Source organism: Gorilla gorilla, chromosome 13 (genome assembly GCF_029281585.2).
Source record: "Gorilla gorilla gorilla isolate KB3781 chromosome 13, NHGRI_mGorGor1-v2.1_pri, whole genome shotgun sequence".
NCBI lineage: Eukaryota > Metazoa > Chordata > Mammalia > Primates > Hominidae > Gorilla > Gorilla gorilla.
In genome coordinates, this window is record NC_073237.2 from 120,657,933 (window position 1) to 120,681,871 (window position 23,939).

At 55.5% G+C, this 23,939-nt stretch overlaps 1 protein-coding gene across 7 annotated transcripts in view; it reads left to right on the forward strand.

Moving 5' to 3' along the window:
• Nucleotides 1–23,939, forward strand: part of NEK6 (NIMA related kinase 6) — a 95,823-nt gene that overhangs the window by 36,489 nt on the left and 35,395 nt on the right. For all 7 annotated transcript variants that reach the window (XM_063697019.1, XM_004048584.4, XM_004048585.4 and 4 more), the window contains exons 2-4: nucleotides 8,709–8,827; nucleotides 19,281–19,421; nucleotides 20,673–20,735. In XM_063697019.1, the coding sequence (XP_063553089.1) occupies nucleotides 8,738–8,827; nucleotides 19,281–19,421; nucleotides 20,673–20,735 (294 nt within the window). In that variant the 5' untranslated portion in view covers nucleotides 8,709–8,737. The remainder of the gene's footprint in view (nucleotides 1–8,708; nucleotides 8,828–19,280; nucleotides 19,422–20,672; nucleotides 20,736–23,939) is intronic.

The following is a 23,939-nucleotide window of genomic DNA, read 5'->3' on the forward strand; positions in this document are numbered from 1 at the left end:
GCTCGACAAGTCATTTAACTTCTCTGCACCTCAGTTTCTTCATCTGTAAAAGTGAAGGGCTTGCAGACCTCACAGCAGGGATGTGCTGAGCTGCTGCCTGCAGTGCCCGACACAGAGGAAGCCCTCAGCAGATCTCAGCTTCATCTTCAGGGAGGCTGGGAGCGGACCCAGCCTTGACCAGGTCCCAGAGTCAAGAACCTTCTGGGCAGAAGCCAAATGCTTTGTCACTCCTTTAACTGAGATACAAGATGTTTACAGCTTCTGCATTTTTTTTCTTCCAGAATTGGGTTTTATTACCCGAGGAGGAAGTGAAAGGTGATTGGGATGCTCCTCGATTTTCAAAAAGGCGCTGGGAACCCTGCAGTGTGCGGCCCAGTTGGTTTTGAATCGCCAGTGACTTTTGTCTGATCTGTGACCACAGGGATGCTGAGCCCTCAGCAGAGGTTTCTTGGGGTTGCAGGAGGGTGGGAAGAGCCCCCTCCACCTACTAGTCAGAGATTCATTCTGCCAACGCCCCCTGGGTGCCCACTTTTCACCGGGCCCTGGGTGAGACACTGGAGGTTTACAGATGACCGCAAAGGTCAGTCCCTGCCCTTAAAGGCTGGCAGAGGAGGCAGACATGGTGACAAAGGAAGCAGTTTGTGTCCTCAACAGCCCACCTTCAGGGAGAAACCTGTGTAGATGCCACCAGATGGGAAAGGGAAGAAGGGGCCTTGGTGCCCCCTGGCTGCCCACTGTGTGCTCACAGTCCTCACAGCCTCCCTGCAAGCTTGGGCTGTTCCTTTTTGTGGATGGGGACGTTTAAGGCTCAGGGAGGGGACGGGACTTCCCCAAGGTCCCATAAGAAGTGCCAAGACTATGGCTGGGCGTGGTGGCACACACCTGTAATCCCAGCACCTTGAGAGGCCAAGGTGGGAGGATCACCTGAGGTCAGTAGTTAGAGACCAGCCTGACCAACATGGCGAAACCCTGTCTCTACTAAAAATACAAAAATTAGCTGGGCGTGATGGTGTGTGCTTATAATCTCAGCTACTCGGGAGCCTGAGTAGTGTGTCAGTTCCTCCCTGCCAGCCAGTCTGCCTGGGCGTGGTAGTCCTTCCAGCCCCCGGGCTTGTGCTAAGTTTCTTTCTGTAATTGCTCCATCTGGCTGGTCTGAGAAGCAGGTTCAAATGGCAGGAGAATCACTTGAACCCAGGAGGCGGAGGTTGCAGTGAGCAGAGATCGCGCCATTGCACTCAAGCCTGGGCGACAAAGCAAGACTCCATCTCAAAAAAAAAAAAAAAGTGCCGAGATGAAGGAGGGTCGAGAGATCTGGTCCTGGCAGACAAGTGGGACTTTGCCCATTGAGACGCACCGATGGGTCTTTAGTCCAAGGCTGGTGCATGGAATGACGTGGAAGGACCAGGGTGCTGTGTTGCTGGGGAGGGGGACCGCTCATTTAATATGGCTGCACGCAAGGCCTGGGGGATGTTGGGGACAAATGCATGAGGGCAGGCTCATGTCAGGTGGTCAGGGAATGGCTTGCTCCGGTGTGCGGACCTTTTGCTGTGGAGTTTCGGGAGAGATTGGCAGGTTCAGGCTTGTGTGTTAGGAAAACCTTTCCATGGTGGGCTGGAGGCTGGGCTGCAGGGGAGTGTGGAGGCTGAAGGTAACTGTAGGGACCCAATGAGAAGGGACAAGGCCAGCACAGGGTGGAGGCCCTGGGGTGAGTGAAGACATTTGGAGGAAGAATGGTTGGGACTGGATGAAGACCAGGTGTGGGTCCTGGGGGAGGGCGAGGCATCCGGAGGCTACAGCGGCCCTGTTTCTGGGTGGGCACCGTGTGGCCCCCTATCAGCTGGCCTCCTGATGCTGCAGGCCCACCCTGGGGGAGGCCCCACCACCCTGAGGAAGGGGGCAGCGGGGAACCTGTCTGCATGGCCACCTTCCAGGAGTGGCTCATGGTCCTGCATCCCTGCACCTTAGAGCAGCCAGGCTTCCGCTGTCATGGAGCTGAAGAATCCGGGCAGGATGCGTGGCTTTGCAGGTGGAGAGCTGGGGCGAGCGTGAGGGAACACAGGACCCGGCCGGAAACCAGACTCCATCTGTGGCTTGTCCCCTCCAGCTTGACAGGCCCGCATGACTCTGGCCTGAGATCGGGCTGCTTCCTGTCAAGTGATGAATGGGCAACGTCTGCTTATCCTGAGACCAGACAAGAAGGGGGGTTGGGGCTGGGGAAGGGCCCAGCAGCCAGAGCCACAGCTCTGGGCCAGAATTCATTCAGTCAGTCATTTATTCACACCCTCTTCCAAGGCAGTTTGGACCAAGGCAGACTTGGTTTCGAGTGTCAGTTCTGCCTGCCGCCTGCTGTGTGACCTGGCACCCATCACTCAACCTGTCTTAACTTTGGTTTGTCTTCTGAACAGTGTGGATCATAGCGGTGCCCGTCTAGGGGTCTGTAAGTGTGAATGAGGTACGAGCGGCACTGGGCACCTGCCTGGAGCATGTGTGGTGCACGCTCTGTTGGCGGGGGCTGTTATTCTGGTGCTCCCTGCCAGCCAGTGTGCCTGGGCGTGGCATTCCTTACAGCCCCTGGGCTTGCGCTGAGTTTCTTTCTGTAATTGCTCTGTCTGGCTGGTCTGAGAAGCAGGTTCAAATGGCAGCTCTCTCCACTGTGTGGACTCAACTTTGGCAAGCCATGTTTCTCCTTGGAGCCTTAGTTTCCTCATCAACAAAACGAGGGTGATGGTACTTTGCAGGTTTCTTGGGAGATGCCGTTTCACCCATGGATGTTGGCTGATGTTGAAGTTGGTCCGGCCTTGACCCAGCCAGCGGCCAGTGCAGTGAGCTGTCCTTGCCGGGCCTCCGATCTTCAGCTCCCTGGGGCATGTGTCGGGCAGTGGAGCCTCTGCAGGCTGGCTGAAGGCCCCAGGCAGTGGGCATCCATCCTAGGCTCCTGCCACCAGGAGCCAGCTGGACCAACAGACATCACCCCTGGTGCTGGCACTGGTGCTGCCAGTACCATTCGCTCGGGGCGGAGAGAAAGCTGTGTGTGCCTGAGTGTGAAGCCACAGGGACGGCTTCCTGCTTTAGGGAAAACAACCTGTGAAGCTGTCCCCTCGGCTGGAGGCACAGAGGAGGGGCCTTGCTCAGGGAAACTGGAGTGGGGAGTACAGTGTCTGGCCAAGGCTGACCTCCAAGTCCAGGAGTGGGTTCTCCCTGGGCTTGGCAACACCTGTCAGTCTGGGAGCCACAACTGCCTTTGCCACGTCTACCCTCTGCTTCAGTGGATAGAACGAGCCTGGTGGACATTAGATGACCCCTGACCATGCCTGTGCACGTGCACACACAGGAGCAGAAGAGGCAGGCAGGACACACACCGTTACCACCTCCAGGGTTCAGAGCAAGGAGAGGTGTAAGATCCAGTATATGAATGCACTTCCATGCATGGACCCCAGTACACATGGACCCTTGCAAGTTCATGCCCCCAAACCTGCTCCAAGCAGGGTCCTTGGACAGAGCCCTCCTGGTGTCTGAGGTCGTGCTTCACTGGCCGGGCCACGATGAGCCACCAGTCTCCATGAAGTGTGGCATTTGACAGGAGGCACAGGAGGGACTTCCCCCTAGGTGAAGTTTCCAAAAATTCAGAGGCAAGGGCCCAGTGACAGCCTTGGTCAGAAAGGCCACTTGGAACCTCAGAGCCAGCCCATTACAGCAGCCGATCCCTTCCAGCAGGTGCCTGGATTAAACCCAAGCCCTCATGTCTCCCTAGGGTCACAGCCCACATTAGTGAGAGCCTCATCCATGGCCGGGCAGGGTGCGGCACAGCAGCTGGCTTTGCAGAGGCAGCCACAGCTCACGTAGATGGTGAAGACGTTTGCTCCAGAGCAGTCCTAAAGAGGCCATACTGCGTAGGACATAGAGCAGCGATCTTGGGTCCAACAGCCCCAGCTGTGTCATTTACCAGCTGTGTTACCTGGGGCAGGGATGACCCTGGGCAAGTCCCAGCCTCAGGCCCCATGTCTGTCACATGGAGGTGATCACTCCTCCATTGTACAAGTGAGGGTTAGCTTCAATAGCTAAATAGCCTCATAGCTAAAGCCTCAGAGGTCCCTTCCCATGTGCCAGGCTCTGTGCTAAGGAGTTTACAGTGACCCTAAGAGGAAGATCTGACTGTTAGCCCATTTTCCAGATGAAGAAACTGAGACGCAGTATGGTTAGATGAAACCAGGCCAGGACCTGGACTCCTGCAGTCCAGCTCCCCGCCAGCCTCACTGAACCCTGAGGATTCTCCCAATCTGGTCCCTCGGTGCCTGGGGACACACAGCACACGGCAGCCTAAAGCCAGGAACCTGAGCTGGGAAGCCTCACTGTGCAGCTATCCACAGTGCCTTGCAAATGTAGGGCCCTTGCTTGAGGCAGAAGAAAAGCCCTCTTTGAGGTGGTGTTCAGTGTGGCCTGCAGCTCTGGGTCTTGCATTCCATGGATTTTTGGCCCCTGACTTGGGCTTGGCAGCTACTACCTCATTGTTCTGCAACTTGGCAGGAGCCGCGGGATCCCGGGGACGGGCAGTCCTCAGTGTTACCCGGAGGTGCCTGCACGCATGTGCTAAGGGTCTTTTCCCTGCTCCGTGTGGCTCGTCCTTCCACGTCCCCTTTGCCTTGGCCTTTCTGCATCTGAACCCCCTAAGAAGCAGTTTCTGGCAGGAATTTCTGGAGCACAGGGCTTGGGTTTCTGTTGGGGTGTGGACCAATAGAACAAAATGCCCTAAAATCCAATACCCATGTAGAGCCCCAAGAGGCAGTAGATACCTTGGAACAAAGAGGGAGTTTAGAGTCACTGAGATCTGGATTTGAATCCTTTCTCTGCAGCTTATCAGCCTAATGGCATCGAGCCTCTTTTCCTCTGAGCCTCGGTTTCCCCGTCTATAAAATGGGTCTACCAATAGCCCCGAGGGTGAATGGGAAAGACCTGGCCCACAGGAACCCTCATCCCTTCCTTTCTCCCTTCCTCCTTCCCCCTCGCGCCTCCCCACCTCCTTCCCCTCAGCAGGGAACCTCTCTGGCTCTCGGTGGACAGGGGCTTGCAGAGTCCTCCGTGGCTGCTGCTTTCCTAGAACAGGGAACATCAACACCTGCTGGCTCCTCCCTGGAGGTTAACGGTGCTGCAGGTTCCATTAGGTTCTGAACAGAGCAGCTCGTAATGACTGGGGTTTGGCAGCAAAGGCACCACTGGGGTAGACAGTGGTGCTGCATCAGCTTGCTGTGGTCAGTGGGGCAGAGTCTCCGGGGGCTCCTGCCCCTGGGGACCCTGTGGAGGAAATGGGCCCTTGTGGTCCGCCAGCCCTGAGATCACCCCTGTGCATCAGCAGCACAGGCCCCATTCTCAAGTGGAGAGAGGGCCCATTCGGGGTGGAGCCAGCTGGAGAGATGATGGTGCTGCTGTGTAAGAACCTGTGGGGAGTGCAGTACCGTAGTTTTGGACAAATATGCAGTTGTTGGTTCAAATCCTGGCTCCTTTTGTCTGTGATCCTTGGGACCCGGGCAAATCTCTTAACCTCTTCGTGCCTCAGTTTTCTCATCTGTGAAATGGGACCATAATAGACCTTACCTCATGGAGTTGTTGACAAAGTGAGATGGGCTAATAGAGGTGAAGAGCGTAGGGCAGGGCCCAGCATGATCAGGGCCCTGCAATTATTAGCTCTTATTCCCGGTCCCCTTGCACTGCTCCTGGAGCCCTGCCCATGTGAGGCCACAGGTGAGCTCCTGAGAGTGTGCAGACCATGGCCTCTGGCTGCAGCTGTTGGAGAACGCGGTCAGCGCCACGTGGGGAGGGCAGGAATGACATTCCCAAGCACCCGCTAGGCTCCTCCCCAGTGGGATTTGCCCAAGGTCTCAGCTGGTGAGTGACAGGGTCTAGATTCCACTGCCACAGTTTCCAGTACATGGGAGGCCCCAGGGCAGGTGGGCGGGTAAGCCGATGTGTGCATGGGTCTCGCAGGGGTGACCTGTGGGCCAAGGCTGGTGCCTTCTGAGATAAAGATGGAACCTTCTCACTGAAGACAGTTCTCCACTCTTTCCCTGGAGGTCTCCCTAAGGGCAGAGGATGGTGAGCATGTCACCCTGAGGGGTCTAGGGGTGCAGCTGGAAGCAGCTGCAGAGCCTGCAGGAGGCTCGGTTTTATCTTCAAATTCATGCGCATTTTACATTCTGCTCCCTCTCATATTCCCCCTAACAAAGATGCCTGGGGAAGGTACTCGTGTTTATCTGTTTATCCTGGGGCTCTTTATACCCTGGGTCTTCCCCTGCGTCACCTCGGGATGTCACCTGCGCTCCAGTGCAAGAATTCGGCACAAATGGTGGAGACACCGAGGGTGCCATTTTCCCATCTGCATTTGAGGGCTTGGCAGGGAGAGCACTGAGCACTGGGAGACCCAGGTGGGGAGATGAGACCTGTGCTGAGGCAGAGGCAGGGGTGGGGAGGGAAGAGGCAGGTGCACCCATAATGCCCTTCCATGTGACACTGATCTGACAGTGCTCTGTGTGCACAGACTAAAAAGACAGCAAGAGACCTACTGACTGATCTGTCCACACTAGGATGAACCACATCAAATGGCCAAGTCTGTGGGTCAAAGTTGGTTGAGTTTCTGCAGCTTCCCAAGCAGGAGACTGCATGAGCCAGGCTTGGCAGGACTTGCAGCCAGCGAGGGCCCCCCTGACCCTGAGTTGGGCGTGTTCTGCAGTCCATACCATCCACTTCCCTGCAGTCTCACATCCTGTCATCTATTTTGAGAGAGCAGGTTTACCCCAAGAACAGTCTGTGGAAGGTGTGGGGCAGGGAGGGGAGCTGGGCCGCCCTGAGGACACAGGGAGAAGGGTGCTGGGAGCCAGCCTGCAAGTTCTCGGGAGCCTCAGGGTGCCTTTGAGGGCACAACTTGGGAGGCCAAGCTCAGCGGGCGAGTTAGGGTTTGGTGGACATCCTTTGACATGTCAAAGGGTGTCACAGACATCCCTGGAGCCTGAGAGGTCTGGTCGGCCAACCACTGTGGCTGGAAACAGACTACAGTGGGGAGGAAGGAAGAATGACTTGCACCCTGAGACACAGTGACCGGACCTCTAGGAGGTGGCTGTGACAGCCCGGAGGGTGTTGATGCCTTTCCCACCTCCTGGAACACCCCCGTGTTAATGGGGGTGTGGGTCTACCTGGGAGGGAGTGGCAGGGCTGCTGGCCCAGCAGGCCGGGGGAAGACTCTTGGTTTGGAATTTGACTGGGGCATAGGTGACCAGGTGAGACAGCAGGAGGCGGGGTCTGTCTGGAGAGAGATGACGTCTTTGGCTGGGTCCTCCAGAAGCCAAACCTGAGATGGGGATATGTAGGCATGGGATTTATGAAGTGCCCCTGGGAGAACCACTCAGGGAGGAGGGAGGGCAAGGCCAGGAATGGGCAGGAGACGGACCAGAGGTTCCTTCTCAGACAAAACCCGCTGACCGCGCCGGGGGCTCTAGGATACGAGTCACATCTCGGAGGGCCCCGACCTGAGACGGGACTGGCTTTCATTCTCGCCCCCTCAGCTGTTGAATAAGGGCCACCGCAGGGGGGCCCTCCATTCCTCAGGACTTCTGGCTCTCCAGGGGTACAGCTGAACTGCTCCAGGAGCCTAGGCCAGGCCTCAAGGGGTTCTGCCTAGGATGTGGTCACACGAGAGGTGCCCCTCGGGACATCCAGGGCTTGTCTGGGAGAAGGAGCAGCAGCCAGAAACAGGGGCCCCATCACATGCGTGATCTGGTCCCTTCCATGCACACCATGTGGGAGCCCTGGCACACAGGAGGTGCTGCAGAAATGCTTGTGGGGTGAGCGCAGGTCTCTCCTTCTGGGGAGGAGGAGGGCTTTTCCCCTGGCATCAGGAAGCATCCCGGTGGCTGGGTCACACGTTCTATGCACATAACCTCAGACCCTGCCCCAGAAGCACTTGACTGATGGGGGAGGCCAGAGGCTAAAATATTGGGGGAGATGCCCAGATGGCCTTGAGCTCAGGACTGGGCACACAGTGGGTGCTTAACCAGGGACCTGTGGCTGCTGTGACTACCTATGACCAGCATCTCTGACTCTCCCAGGGCAGCCCAAGCCCTGGAGGCTGAGGGGGGCTGTTCCTTTGCACAGAGGTCTAAGTAGGACGACAAACAGGACCTCTTGGCCCTGGCCTTCCCTGTGTCACACGTGTGGTGCGCCAGGGCCCAGCCAGGACAAGGACGTAGGTTCCTTCCCACAGCAGCTGTCTGCAGCCTGACCCAGGCCTTTCTCTTCTGAGCACCCAGGCTGCCAGCATGGGTATAGGTGGGGGTGACAATGGGGGATAGGGGTACAGAACTGCTCCCCAAGAAGCAGGGGCAGTGCTGTGGAAAGAACAAGTCTTTGGACTCCAGCAAATATGGGGTTGAATCCGGTGTCTTCCTTCCTGGCCTTGGGGGCTGCTGATGGACGTTTCCCTGCCTGGAGCCTCTTCCAGTGGGGATAATCCTAGTGACTTAGGACAGTCTAACAGAAGGAGACTGTGTCACCCGGGGGTGTCAAGTTGTAGCCCTGCCACTTCGGAGCTGGGTGACCGTGGGCAAATTACTGAACGGCTTTGCACCTCAGCTCACGCGTCTGTAAAATGGGGTGAGCGAAAGTCCCTCCTCCTTCTGAGGGTCTCAAAGAGAAAGTGAACAGGCCGCTGTTTTCTGTTGCAGTTCGTGCCCTCGTGAGGCTGGCATGCAGGATGGCAGGACAGCCCGGCCACATGCCCCATGGAGGGAGTTCCAACAACCTCTGCCACACCCTGGGGCCTGTGCATCCTCCTGACCCACAGGTAAGCCCCTTACCTTTGTCTGCAGCACACTGAAGAGTTCCCAAGGAATACGGAGCCCTGAGCCTCCTTTGTCCAAACTCCTACTGGTGGAAACCCTTCAGCTCCCTGAAACAGAACTTCTTGAATGCTTCCAGTGATGGGGAGCTCGCTACCAAATCTAGTGAGCTCATCATTGAATTCAGTAATACTCAGAGAAGCCTCCTCTGCCAAGCTCTAGGCTGGGACCCTGCACCCTGATCCTGCCCCTGGAGTGTTCCAAGTGGATGGAACAGCTTTATCTCAGGGATCAGCATGGTTGGAAGGGTACAGAGTTTGCTGTGGAGGCCCTGAGAACAGTGAGGGACTCAGAGGAATGGGCTGACTGTACTGTGGGTCAGAAAATTCTTTCTTACAGTGAGCCAACATTGCCTCCCATTTTGGTCTTAACTGTGTTTCAGCCCCCTTCAGCCTCTTCTAGAACCAGCAGAGTTTGGGAGAACACTGGCTTCTTAACGCCTGCTTCTCGCTCTCTCTAGATACCTTGGAGAGCCAGGCAGCCTTTTCTGAAGGTGACTTCTAGGTTTCTGAACTGCCTTGTGCACCCCATGCTGCCTGGGCCTGGCACGCCCTCTCTGACCCCTCTTCCAAGTCAGTGCAAATGCTGCTCCCTCTGGGGAGACCTCCACTTCCACCCTGCTCTCTGCTCTGGGCTGCCCGCACACCTGTGTCCACACACCTGGGTGATGCCTGTGATCACATCTCACTGGGGCACTAGTTCCTGGGTCTGCCTCACTTTCTAGATGGAGAGCTCCCCTGGAGCGGGGCTTTGCTGGTGGGACAATCCCACACCGGGCACAGAGGGGCCCTGCGTGCTTGCTGAGTTAAGGAACTGTGGATGCGTGTGCTGTGTACCCACTTGGGACGGGGCTGTGTGCAAGACACACTCAGGTCTGCTCTTAGGGAGCACACAGCCTCATGGGAGAGAAAGATAAGGAGCTGAGTAGAAGAATCTTACGGGCCTAGGGAGCCGAGCAAGGCACCTGATCCGGGGCCAGAGAGGCTTCCTCATGGAAGTGGTATGCAAAGGCCTGGAGGGGACAGAGAGCTTGTCTGGGCAGGTTGAGCAGAGCCAGATCCTGTAGGGTCCTGTGGCCAGCTTAGAATGATGAAAAGTTCTCTTATATGGTGTTGGCTTTTCCTCCAAAGGATGTGAGACCTAAATTCAGGGGAGGCTCAGAGATAGCCACCCTCCTGAGCCATGGAGGGCTTGATTACAGCTTCTAACTGCCTAATCCCTCTTGGAAGACTTCAGATTGGCTGATGTTTGACCTCAATGGCAAAGTCGCCATGTACAGTTGTACAGGTTATGCACTGCACAAAGCTTCTGGGCTAAGGAGGCAGGTGGGTCTGAAATCCTTCTCCTGTGCTTGCATTATCACCAAGCCATGCTCCCTGGTGGACAGCTGCATCAGCCCAAGGAGGGCAGTGCTGCTGCAGATTGACACAGAGGCGACATGTGAGCTAGTGGACACTATGTTTGTGTGCGTATCTGGTGGGGGTGTGTGTATATGCATACACACAAGCATGCAGAGGGTCCATGGGGCATCTATGCTATTTGTACCCATGCAGGGGCCCATTTCATAGGTAGAATTTGGGGAGGCAGATCCCAGAAAGCTGGGAAGCCCCAGGACACTGTGGGTCCAGAGTCTACCAGGACATGGTGCTGATGGCTGGGGGCAGCAGGGCCTCCGGGTAATGTAGCAATTTGTCATATTAAGTCAGTCACTAACAATTGAATCCCCCTTGATTAATCTCCCAGAATTAGCCAGTTGCATTTTGAGCAATTAGGGTTAATTACAACCTCATTTGGCAGAGGAGAGGGCCCCGTAATTATTTCACGAGCAAGGCGAAGAGGCGGTGGGCTGCGGTGGCAGCGTTCACGACGTCTCGTCGCACATGTTGGAGAGGGTAATGACATAGTTAAGTGTAATTAGTTACGATTACTCGGAGCTGGGCTGCTCTGGGCAGCGGCTGTCGGGCAACGATGCCCCCAGTCCCACCAGCATCTGGCTGGGTTTGCAGAATGGGGGCGCAAGGCCACCCATGTGCCGCGCCGGCTCCAGGTTGGGATGGGAAAGTGGGACTTTCTCCTCGGCTCCTGAAGCCTTGGGGATTTAAACACTGTCTGGGGAGACATCCCAGCTGTGTCTCACCTGTTTCAGGACATAGAAGCACCTGGAATTAATGGGCCAGGCGTTTTCCTTGATAGCAGGAGGCACCGCTGCTTCCCTGAAACCATCCTCAGAGGAAGGAGCCAGGCTAAGAATGCTTTGATGTGGGCCAGGCTGTTTCCGCACCCAGCTCTCCGTCTCTCATTAGCCGGGTGAGACTAGGAAAGCAACCTCTCTGAGCCTCAGTTTCCTCATCTATAAAATGGGATAATAATGCTGCTTCCCTCATGAGGCGGCTGTGAAGACTAAGTGAGATAGTTACTGTAAACATCCAACACAGCACCTCACATCGTGGGTACTGAGGAAATGGTATGTCATGGATCTTATATTTTAAAAACCATTTCTGTTTTCATAGCTAAAGACCTCCGAGCTGGATAATACCCCCAGTGTAGAAAGAAAGAAACTACAACCACCTGAACTGTGGTTTTTGTTAACCTGCTATGCCCAAGGCTAGTGGCTTGTTCATTTCAGGAAGCTTTCTAGCCTTGAGAGCCAGCAGCACACGAAAAAATATTTGCTGAAACCGGCAGAACCGTATATGAAATTCATATATACTTAGGAAAGCTGAACATACTTGCTTTTATAGAGGTTTCTAATGAATGAATGAATGGAATTGAGGAAAGAAGCTTAAAATGCCTCATGCTTTTTAAATTTTACCAGTGTGCTGCAGAGAGCTTTCATTGGGAATGAAGTGTAAGCCTCACCTGACACACTAAGAACCACGTGAATTTCCAAGAAGGGGAAAGGTATTCTTGCCTGAGAAAGCCCCGGCTAATGTGTCTTCCATCTGGAAAGTCTTTGCAAAGCCGGTTGGGATGTGCCAAGTTCAGTTATATTTGGGTGCTCTTCCAAGAGAACTTCGCAGGGGATTGGGTCAGCTCTTTCTAGGTGTGCATTGCACAGGCCAAAATCTTTATCAGAATCTTCCCAAAGCAGTGATGCTAGTTGGTTAAGGTTTAATGACCAAATATCAATGGCTATTAAAATTCAGTTAGTGGGCTGGGCACGGTGGCTCACACCTGTAATCCCAGCACTTCGGGAGGCCAAGGTGGATGGATCACCTGAGTCTGGAGTTCAAGACCAACCTGGGCAACATGGTGAAACCCTGTCTCTACTAAAAATATAAAAATTAGCTGGGCGTGGTGGTGTTCACCTGTAATCTCAGCTACTCGGGAGGCCAAGGCATGAGAATCGCTTCAACCTGGGAGGCAGAGGTTGCAGTGAGCCGAGATTGCACCATTGCACTCCAGCCTGGGCAACAGAGTGAGACTCCATCTCAAAAAAAAAAAAGAAAAAGAAAAAGAAAAGAAATTCAGTGTCTGCTAACTGCTGTCAATTCAGCAACTGTTTTTTTGGGTTTTTTTTTTTCCTGCCATGGGAAGTGCCCAGTGCCTGCCTTTGGGGGCTCCCAGTCTGCTGAGAAGCTCTGCATGTTGCAGAGAGGTGGAAGCTCCCCGGGAGGGATGGACAGATGCTGGGAGAGCCCAGAGAATGGGGAGGCCAGTTCTGCTAGATAGATGATCAGGAATTTGGGGTGGGACAGGGAGAGCCCCAGACCTGAAGGTGCATGGCCAATCAGGTTAGAGAAGGTGTTGAAATACCTATGCTTAGAGAAGGTAAGAGAATGTATGGTGTTTATGAAGGTCTCAAATCCATACTATCTCATTTCAAATTGAATCTGTAGCAAATGAGGAGCCCATTATGGGTTTTCAGGTGGCAAGGGGGTACTTGGGTTGGGTTCTAGATAGATCACTGGTGGCTCGTGCTCAAGGCTCAGGGAAGGTGAAAATAGGGAGGTGAGGAGGCCCCTTCTTCACCAGGTGAGATGATGCCTCATGGGGCTACAGCACTGGGGGCTGGACATGGGGAGAGAGGGTTCCAGAGACTTCCAGGGGAAAGCAGCCTCACTTGGTAGTGGAAGGGATGAGGGAGAGGGGGTGTCAGGAGTGGCAGCTGGAACTCTTTGTGGTTTCGCCCTTTATGTCTCTGCTTGTGAGTCGTCGGAGCTGGTTCCAGATCATCTTTCGTATGTGTAAGCTTAGCTTTTTCCAGACTCTGTTAATGAGAATTGTCCTGGGGGAACCACAGTGATTTAGATCGTTTTGGGTTTTGTTATTAGGAGTCTTCCATGCAATGGGCATTGGCTCACTGATCCCATGAGCCAGTGGCCCACGGAGTGCGGTGCAGATGTCTTAGCTGAGCCAGTAATGGTGGTGTTTGTACCAACAGCCCAGTGCCTGGGACTCATCTCACTTAGTACTCCTGCTGACTCAGAGGAGTTGCTTACTCAATGCTCCATTTTGCAGGGAAGGAAGCTGATGTCATAATCTGCCATCGCACCGTCAAGGGGCAGAGTTGGGATTGGGTCCAGGCCCGTGGGACCCCACAGTGCCGCTTTGGGCAGCTAGGTCTTCGAAAGGGAAGATGGGCTTTGGGTCTAAAGTTAGGCAGATCGTGAGGAGCTGAGCTGGGCTGGCCTCAGAAGAAGTCTGACAATGTGAACTCTTTGTAAATCGTGCCCTTTTGTGCAACACAGATTTAAAATGTATCGCTATATACACATCTACCAAATCCATTAGAGTTTCCCTACCCACAGTGTCAGATGTCTTTAAAGGTGAAATTCGTTTATAAGAAATGTCATCCTGATGAAGTGTGCTTTTTAAAATCATAGAAACGGTTGCCTTAAAATTAATGATGCATTGCAAATATCAGGGAAGAAAGACCCATCCAGTGTAAAGATGATTAAAATTCAGGTCAGAAGTCTGACTTAGTCAGGCTAAATTTTTTAATGAGATTTCAGAAAATTAATTGGGCGAATGCATTTTTATTCTTTTAGCATGTAATTTTATGCTTCTGTTTAAAAAAAAAAAAGATTCGTCTATGGCTGAGGCCGATTGTGGTTCAAACATTTTAAACTCAAATTAGCGCAGGGTTGGGGGTGTTTGTGGCCTAATTTGATCTGACTTGGAGAAGACAACGTGGGTTTCTCAGAGCTTTCTGGGTGGGGGTAGCTATAGTGGTCTGAGACATCCTCCCTGCCCCCCAGTCTCCCAGTCTCCCCCCTGCCTCTTCCTGAGAAGGCCAGCGACATTTCTTGGGAGGTGGGATTGGGATGGTGGTGGCTCGGGGACCTCGGCCATCTCATTGGCTCCTGCTCACCAGTTTGCTGCTGCTCCCCAGGGCCCTTGTTCCAGCGGTTCCTCCACCCTCCTCCTCTCAAATCCCATGTGCCTGCCCCAGGCAGCCCAGGCCTCCTCCCTCGTGCCCACGGTGACCGGCAGCACAGCGAGTGGTGACGCCGCAGGGTCAGCCTCCCTGTCCCCCGGCCCCTCGATCCGTCTCCTCTGCCTTTGGGGAGAGCTGAGGGCCTCCGCGCCCTGGCAGAGGAGCCAGCCCGAGGAGTCAGAGGTGGCCTCCTATGGTGTTGCCCCACAGCGCAGCCCTGGAAGGGAGGCTGAAGGCAGCTCTTGCCTAGCATGGTCCCTTGACAAATGGTCCTGGGTGACAAAGTCGCAAGGTTGTGTCTCTTACCTGCCCGCAGGTGCACATCAGCCCCACCGCCTCACTGCAGCCCCCAAGGTTACCGCCAGCCGCCGAGGGGTGGGAACGGCAGGGTGATGATATCAACAGCCAAGAACCCCCTGGGCTTGTCCACTGCTCAGGCCGTCCCAGCCCCCGGGGAAGCAGGTCCACCACTAGGCCCATTCGACAGATAGCACCACAATCACCATCACCACAACTGGAGAATGACATGTCCCAGCACCTAGTGCCAGGCCCTCTTCCAAGGGCTTGCATTTGCTTATCCATTTAACCCCCAGCAGCCCCCTGAAGGAGGTACTGTTATGATCTCCTCAGTTTCCAAAGAGGAAACTGAGGCCCAGAAGGCTTGCCCAAGGCCCACAGCCGGGAAGTGGCAGAATTGAGGTTTGAGCCCCAGCCTCCAGGCCCCAGCATCGGAGTCTCAACATCAGAGCCAGAGCAGTGGTTACCCCTCTGCCAACTTGTGTCCTGGGGTGGGGTTGGGGGTGTTATTTTCCCCAGGAGCCACAACAGGGTTTCACGCAAAGCAGGGACAGTGAGCAACAGAAACCAGTTTTCTGGGCTGGGTGAGGTAGCTCACATCTGTAATCCCAGCACTTTGGGAGGCTGAGGCAGGTGGATCACCTGAGGTCAGGTGTTCAAGACCAGCCTGGCCAACATGGTGAAACCCTATCTCTACTAAAAATACAAAAAATTTAGCCCAGTGTGGTGGCAGGCGCCTGCTACTCCCCAGCTACTCGGGAGGCAGAGGCAGGAGAATCGCTTGAACCCGGGAGGCGGAGATTGCAATGAGCCGAGATCGCGCCACAGCGCTCCAGCCTGGGTGACAAGAGCGAAACTCTATCTCAAAAAAAAAAAAAAAAAGAAACCAGTTTTCTGAAAGGCCATCGGGGTGGTCGGTCATTAGTCAGCAGTGATCACATTTGGGGCCACCCTGGGCGCACTGTTCTGGAGCCAGCCCCATGCCCGTCTTGCAGTTTGGAGCCACACAGACACTAATCACCAACATCATCTCCCAGAGTCCTCAGAGAAATCCTGGAGCCAGTGTTACCGTGCCTGTGTGTGGACGACCAGCCCAGGGTCACTTGGCTGCAGGGGCAAAAGTGGAACTTGCGGGGAGCTGACCCAGGAGGGGAGGGAGGTCTTGGAGGTGGCGACAGAGCAGCCAGGCCTTCCAGGCCAAGGACACAGTTCACCCTTTCCCTTCTGCTGAGAGCCCCCAGGTGCACCAGGGCCAGGACTCTGCTGGCCCAGGCAGCTGCCCCCAGGAGCCTGGTGTCTCAAGGTGCCCCACACCTGAGCAGAGGCCACCCTGGGGACAGCGTCCCATGGCAGCCCTGGGACTGCAGTGGTGCCCCAGAGCCTGCTGGACCATGTCCCCAGCACACGTGCTCCGTCTAGGAAGCTGCGCCACCAGAGGAGCTGGCCTCTAATTGGGTCGGATGGACTGTGACAAGAAATGCAAATCTGGGTCATCCATATGCATGTGAGCAGCTGGAGCCCCAGCCACCTCCACCCACATCCACCAGGAGCTTTGGCCCCACTGTGGAGCTGCACAGTGTAGCCTCCCAGGACGGGCAGTGTTGGGAACCCCAGCCAGACTCCCACTAGTCACAGTAAGAAGCCTGGTCTTCCAGAGCAAAGACCCTCAGGGACCACTTCCTCCAAACCCTTCACTATGCCTGGGGGAAACTGAGGCCCAAGAGGGGAGGGAGCCCACCCCCATCACCAGCAGTGCCGCTGGCTCTGGATCTGACAGGGAGTTCTAGCCTGTTTCCTGATTTGCGAGATGGGATTCATAACCCTTGCTTCATGAAGCTGTTAGGAGTTTGGAGACATAGAGCTGTCTAAGCAGCTGGAAACTAGCACATAGTAGGCGTCTAACGTACAACACCTCGTGGTTATTTTTATGAGTACGTGCGATTCCTCTAAGTGCTCAGAAAGCCGCCCTGGCTGTTTATGAGGGTATGTGATTTTGGCTGCATTCCTAGAGGTGACGGCGTCTGAGTCACAGAGTCCCACTGTGCGCCAGGTCGTGTCAGGCACATTACATGTGTCATTCCACAGACATGCTCCAAGCAGTTGCTCTGGGCAGGGTCAGAGCCTCAGTGCAGAGGACGTGGAGGGGACTAGACAGGGGCCCCCTTTTGAAGAGGCCGGTGGCGGGTCCTGGGGCGGGGCCTGGGGCAGGGCTCAGGTGACTGAAAGAATGGAGGCTGGAGCAGGAAGTGGCAGGCCTGGCCGGTCGGGGGTCTTGAGCGAAAAGCCGAGGAGGGATCTGAGCTGAGAGCCAACCCGATACGGAGCAAGAGCTTGGGCACCACAGTCCCCAGTCCTGGGGTCACGCCCCAGCTCTGCTGTTCTTTGCTGCCTGATCAGAACAGGTCACTGCTACCCCTCCAAGCCTCAGATTCCTGAAATGGGGACAGCAGTGAGGCCCACTCACAGGGTTGTTCTGAGGACCCAAAGAGTGGGCGCGTGGGCGGTGTCTGCACAGAGCCCAGCATGCAGTAGGCACTCGGGATGCCTGCTCTTCTTAGGTGGGTGCTCTGTGTACAGGTGTATTTACCCGACAGACATTGGCACGTGGTGGATAAAATCATCATCTTCCTCCTCCAGCAGCCCTCCAGATCGGGTCCTCTGGCAGGACCCACCATGAGAGGTAATTAGGCCTCAAGGCTTCAAAGTCAAGGTTGGCCCAGCCCTCACCTTGCTGTGTGCTGTGAGGCCTGGACTCCCATCACTCACTCCCGCAGGAGGGTGTTCTGTAGAGTTCCCTCAGCCAAATCTGCAAGAGACATTTTCTTTTTTTTGAGATGGAGTCTCACCGTCACCCAGGCTGGAGTGCAGTAGCACGATCTAGGCCAACTGCAACCTCCGCCTCCCAGGTTCAAGCAATTCTCCTGCCTCAGCCTCCCAAATGGCTGGGATTTACAGGCACCCACCACCACACCCGGCTAATTTTTGTGTTTTTACAAACATTTTTTGGCCAGGCTGGTCTCAAACTCCTGACCTTAAGTGATCGCCCACCTCGGCCTCCCAAAGTGCTGGGATTACAGGCGTGAGCCACCGCACCTGGCCTAGAAGAGACATTTTCACTTTACTTTTTTCCCTGCTTTTCCAGTGAGTTTCTATTATTCATTAAGTCATGATTCAGGGTCCCAGAGTAGGGATCACCACATAACCAGGTTCCCCTCAGGCACTCTGGGAGAAGGACAGAGGAGAAGTCGATGGACCCAGCTTAGACCTGCCCAGGAGACGTGCCCCTGCTCCGCAGGCATCTCAGGCTGAGACGCAGCTGGTCCGGCCAGCAGTTCCTGGTGTTTCCAGGTGGGGAAGCAGCTGTCAGAAGGGCCAGTCCTGTAGTTCTCGGTTTGGTCTTGATGCCTTCCGCCAGGGTGCTGGCTCCTAAAGACGCCTTGGTACGGTGCCCGGCTCAATGTGACCCTCACCAAAGACCCACTTCATGCTAGAAAGTTGGACTGCTTGTTCCTGCTTCACTAGGGGCGGTGGCATGGAGCCGGGTGATGTGGGCATGGCTGGCCCCTCTGGGCCTCAGTTTCCTCATCAGGCAAATGGAGACACAGCCGGGCCCATCTCACCACAGGGCAGGCCAGAGATGTGGCATCCTCTCCCCTTGTCTGTCTCCTCCTTCCCTGGCCCGCTGTTGGCGCCCCCTCCTGCCTTTTCCTGAGAGCTCACTGCACAGGTGTCCTGGGGCCCTCCTGGCCACTGTGGTCTCACCTGGAGGCTCCATCCCTGGGCAGGTCCTAGCGCAGGATCATGTGTTCCAATGCTGGCCCCTGCAGAGTCTTTGTGGAGCTCTGGTTTCTTCACGACACCCTAAAAAAGGCAGTTTATCTAAAGGATGGGCTCAGAGTGTAAGGCTGCACATTTTTTTGAGAGGGGGACAGAGTCTCCATCACCCAGGCTGGAGTGCAGTGGCATGATCTCTGCTCACTGCAACCTCTGCCTCCTGGGTTCAAGTGATTCTCATGCCTCAGCCTCCTGAGTAGCTGGAATTATAGGCATGTGCCACCACACCCAGCTAATTTTTATATTTTTAGTGGAGACAGGGTTTTGCCATGTTGGCCAGGCTGGTCTCGAACTCCTGACCTCTCGAACTCCCACCTCAGCTCCCAAAATGCTGGGATTACAGGCGTGAGCCACCACACCTGGCCAAGGCTGTGAATATTAACCTTGGTTTTCTTGTCTGAGATGGGGAACGGCTGCCCCAGGAAGGGAACTTGCCATTTCTTATGATGACCTGGGGCATTTTGCATGGTGGCCACGGGCTGGGGATACATGAGCTGCACCCGGCTTACCGGACCCCAGTTTGGGCATCAAGGATTCAGGAGAGGATGAGATGGGCAACGCCCGTGGTCCCACGGAGCTAGCCCCCGGGGATGGGACTCAGAGACAGCAAACAAACAAGCAGTCAGACAATGAAGGTGGTGATGAGGGCAGTGGGGAGTGTGAACAGCCTCAGTTTTTCACCTGCACTGGGGGTCCTTGAGGGGACCCAGGGGACCCTGTGCAGAAAGCCCCCTGGGGGGTGCCTGGGAGGCTCCCAGAGCAGGGTTGGCAGCAGAGTCCCTCCTTCACCCTTGAGGGTGCTGTTGGGGTGCTGGGCCTCTAGGGGTCGTCCCCAGGCCTCTGCTCCAGCCTGGCTGCTCACGGAGGCCCTCTGTCCCCCGTTCCAGAGGCATCCCAACACGCTGTCTTTTCGCTGCTCGCTGGCGGACTTCCAGATCGAAAAGAAGATAGGCCGAGGACAGTTCAGCGAGGTGTACAAGGCCACCTGCCTGCTGGACAGGAAGACGGTGGCTCTGAAGAAGGTGCAGGTGAGCTGACGACCCATGGGGTCAAACCTGCATCTCGGGAGGCGGTCTCTGCATCTGGACGGGGTGCCCGGGCCAGTCCCTTCTCTCCCCTCCCTGTGAACGAGGGAAACAGCACTCAACTCACTGGGTTACAGGGAGAACCAGGTGGACTCCTATTGATGAAAGTTCACTGTGAACTGCAAAGGAAAAGAAAAACGAGCATGCATTGAGCGCCTGCTGTGTACTGGGTCATGCAAGGAGCACATGGAGCCTCTCAACAGTCCTGTGGGTGGGGATTGTCATTTCGTCTCTCAGATGAGGAAAATCTCATAACCCCCAGGGCCCCAGCATGAGTCTTGGGGGAGCTGAGGTTCATACCATGTCCACCCATCCTTGCGCCTGCGGTTGCTCCACAGTTCTGGGCTTCCTGCCTTCTGCATCCCTCCTAAATGGAGGAAGTAGGTCAAGCGGCAAAGTCAGGACAGGAGCCATGTCCATGAGAGCCGCTGGGCCCATCTGAACACAGCTTTGCCGGAGGAAATGGCTTTAAATCCTCCAGCAAAGCTTCCCAAGCCCCTTGATTTGCTTACTTGTCCTTAAAGAACAAGATTGAGAGCCTGGGCGAGAGAATGGCGTTGGGGAAATGGGGAGAGAACACCCGCAGCTTCAGGGCGCTGGAGGAGTAGCAGGGTCCTTTCTGTCCAAAAAAGGACCAGTTTCTCTTGTTTTTTTTTTTTTTGAGATAGAGTCTCAGTCTATCACCCAGGCTGGAGTGCAGTGGCGTGATCAGCTCACTGCAACCTCTGCCTCCCGGGTTCAAGCGATTCTCCTGCCTAGGTCTCTTGAGTAGCTGGGACTACAGGCGTGCACCACCACACCCAGCTAATTTTTATATTTTTAGTAGAGATGGGGTTTCACCATGTTGGCCAGGCTGGTCTCGAACTCCTGACCTCAAGTGATCCACCCACCTCAGCCTCGCTGGGATTACAGGTGTGAGCCACTGTGCCTGGCCCGCCCTCTCCATCTTCTGGGGAGGGGCTCACCTGGGCTCTCTGTCTTGGTTCTTTAGTGCCACGATGGGTTTTGTGGTGGGACAGTGCTGGGGGGACCCACAGTGAGCAAGCCCTACAGGGGCTGGGGGTGCAGGGGGGTCACGGAGTCCCTCGGTGAGGAGGTGGGAGAGCCGGGACTGGAAGGCAGACCCCGTGGCCGCCTATGGGGCACTGGACACAGATTGTAACCACTCTATTTCTCTTTTTCCTCCCGCCCAAGATCTTTGAGATGATGGATGCCAAGGCGAGGCAGGACTGCGTCAAGGAGATCGGCCTCTTGAAGGTGAGCGCCCTGGGCCGAGCGGGAGCCTTGCCTCCTCGGGGAGGTTCTGGGTCCGCGGCTGGGCCACATCATGTCCATCACAGCCCTTGGGTGCCAGGAATCCGCAGCCCCTGCTAAGTTAACAGACGATAGCTTTCTAGGGGCAGTGGCTGGTGAGTTTTCTCCTGGCCAGGCAGGAGAGGCCCCTGCCTCATCGCTCTGCCCAGCCCTCGGGGTCGCTGCCTACAGCCTTTCCTCCTTGCTGCACGCCCTTCCTGCTTGTACATGGCAGTACCCGGCATAGAAGTCCTTCCCCACAGGGCAGCCCTGACCCTGCCTCGCAGTGGCCTATGGACCAGGCTTGGCTAGGGGAGGAGTTCATTGTGGGGGCCACATCCAGACTGCAGCCTGTCTGGCTCCGCCTCTGTCTCTATGTCTGTCTCCCTGTTTTTCTCTTTCTCATCCTCTTTCCATCTCTCCTCTCAGCCTTTTTCTTTGGTTTTCTTGGTGGTGGTGGTGGTGGTGGTTTTTTTTTTTTTTTTTTTTATTTTAGAGGCAAAGTCTGTTGCCTGGACTATAGTGCAGTGGCATGATCATAGCTCACTGCAGCCTCAAACTCCTGGGCTCAAGCAGTCTCCTCCCGCCTCAGTCTCCCAAGTAGCTGGGACCACAGGCGCATGCCACCACACCTGATTTTTATTTTTTATTTCTTGTTTTTTTGTTTTTTTTTTGAGACAGAGTTTTGCTCTTGTTGCCCAGGCTGGAGTGCAGTGGCACAATCTCTGCTCACTGCAATCCCCACCTTCTCGGTTCAAGCAGTTCTCCTGTCTCAGTCTCCTGGGATTACAGGCACCCACCACCACACCCAGCTAATTTTCATATTTTTAGTAGAGATAGCATTTCACCATGTTGGCCAGCCTGGTCTCAACCTCCTGACCTCAGGTGATCCATCCACCTCAGCCTCCCAAAGTGCTGGGATTACAGGCGGGAGCCACCGCACCCGGCCCCCCATGAAACATATTGGATTTGCTCGGCAGTTTCCAGCAAAGCGGGACTGCTGGTGGCAGGGATGCCCGCCGAAGCCACAGCTGCAGAATTTCAGATTAGCAGTTTTTTCTGCCACACCCTGCCCTGTGTTCTCAGGCCTTGGCCCTGCTCTTGGGGACTTCCAGGCTGGTGGGGAAGCAGGTAGGAAGCAGATGGTGACCTTCCAAGGTGATGCAGATTGACTGGTGGGCCAGGAGCCCCAGGGAAACCCGCTTCCTGGGCAGGCCTCACAGAGGGCAGGGCACCATCCCAGAATCTGGAAGGCCGAAGTGAGCCTTCTTCCAGGCACCGCAGCAGCGTGGATTATGGGAGGTTGGGGAGACAGAAGGCTGGACATGGCAGCAGAGCCAGATACACACTCAGAACAAAAGGGGAGCCCCTGAAGTGGCTGCAAGTCGGGGGGGCCATGGCTGGGTGTGAGTTGTGAGTGCCTGCTCTGGTGGCCCCTAGCCACAGTGGGTGAGGCAGTCAAGGCTGGAGGCAGGAGGTGTCCTTACCGCTAACTATTATAGGTTAAAAAAATATCCCTCGAAAACATTGTTTAAATGTTTAAGTAATGGTCAGCTTGCTGCCACTTACCCAGCCCTGAGGAATGTTTGTCCTGATCACCCACTGCCCCCTCCCCACCTCATGTGCCCTTCTCCCTGAGTGAAGGAACCCACAGGTGAGCATGCTGAGCACAGCCTGGTCTGGTCCCTGGTCACACAGATGTGCCACCGCAGCCCCTGCCTTGCAGGAGCCTGAGCCTGGCATAAGCCCACATGGCTGCAGAGGGGATTCGGTCCCTTCTCCAGGGCTGCCATGCAGCCAAGGGCACCAAGCCCGGGTTTCAGAGGACACACCCCTCGCTCACTAGCTGTGTGGCTGCAGGCCAGCCATGGGCCTCTCAGGACCTCAGTTTCCTCATCTGTAAAGGGGGCATGATGACAACAGGGATGCTGGAGGAGTCAGTGGGGAAGCATGTCTGACCAGCTCAGGGCAGCGCTGGTGTGTGGTACGCTCACCGCCCAAGGCAGCCCAGTCATCATGGTTGCCACCTCTGCCCGCCAATGCCAGCCGCCTTCCAGAACATGGGTCCCACTCCACAGGTAGCCCATGGGAAGTCAACAGGATGTGCCAGGGCACGAGGTGCTTCCTACAAAACAAAAGGAAACGTGGTTCTCGGAGGGGTGACTGTTGACATATCACATCATTCATGCAAAGAACCCAAACCCAAAACATCTCAAGTGCAGGGGCTGGTGGGGTCGGCAGCTGCCAAGCGTGGGACAAGAAGGTGGGTCGTGTTGGAACGCAGGCGTGTGTTCATTCATTCTGTGCAATTTCTGATCACCACTGAATGCTGGACACCAGGGTGCAGCCCAGTGGGGAAGACAGATCATAGACACTCTGTATTACATCCGGGAGGGCCTGGAGCTTGGGAGCAGAGCCCCTGATGGCAGAGATTCAAAGGACAGGGACCCTTACTCTCAGCTCTCCCTCCCTTCCCTCTGGCCACCACCACAGCCAGACAAAGCCCAACCACATTGCATCTTTGCAGCACCTTCCCTGTCCCTGGCCCAAGTGTGTCCCCTTCCAGACCCACCTGGGCCCACCAAGAGGCCACAGGCTGTGAAGTGGACTCCATGTGGACCAGGTTCTAGACTCAGCTCGGCCCCTGCTTGCTGTGGACCCGTGGCTGATCCCTTCCCCTCTCTGGACCTTGGGGATTTAGCCCAATGGACGTCTGGAGCCCCTTTCTGCCTGTGCCTCTGTAGACTGCCCGGGCATTTAAGGGAGCCCTTCCTTAACCCCCTGCCCTCAGACGTGCAGGGAAATGGGGGAGGAGTCTCTCTCCTCCCCTCCCCAAGGAACCAGCACCTCCTTGATGGGGCTTTACTTCCTACCCAACCCCTCTCATTTCTCCCTTGTTGGAGGAACTGTGTCACGCCTGGACTGCTGATGACCTGGGCAGTTTTTGGGGAGTCCTCCCTAAGAGGGTGTGAGATTTCCCGGTGACATAATGAGGTGAAGTTCAAGAGGAGGGTGAAGGAGCAGGGTGTTCCCATTTATCCTCATAGCAGCTTGCCCACGCCGTAGGTCATGTCTTAGAGATTTGAAGGCACTTTCAACTTGCCATTCACTTGCTTTGACACTTTTTTGGTAACTGAAAAACATGTCTATGGAGCATGATGTGTGCTG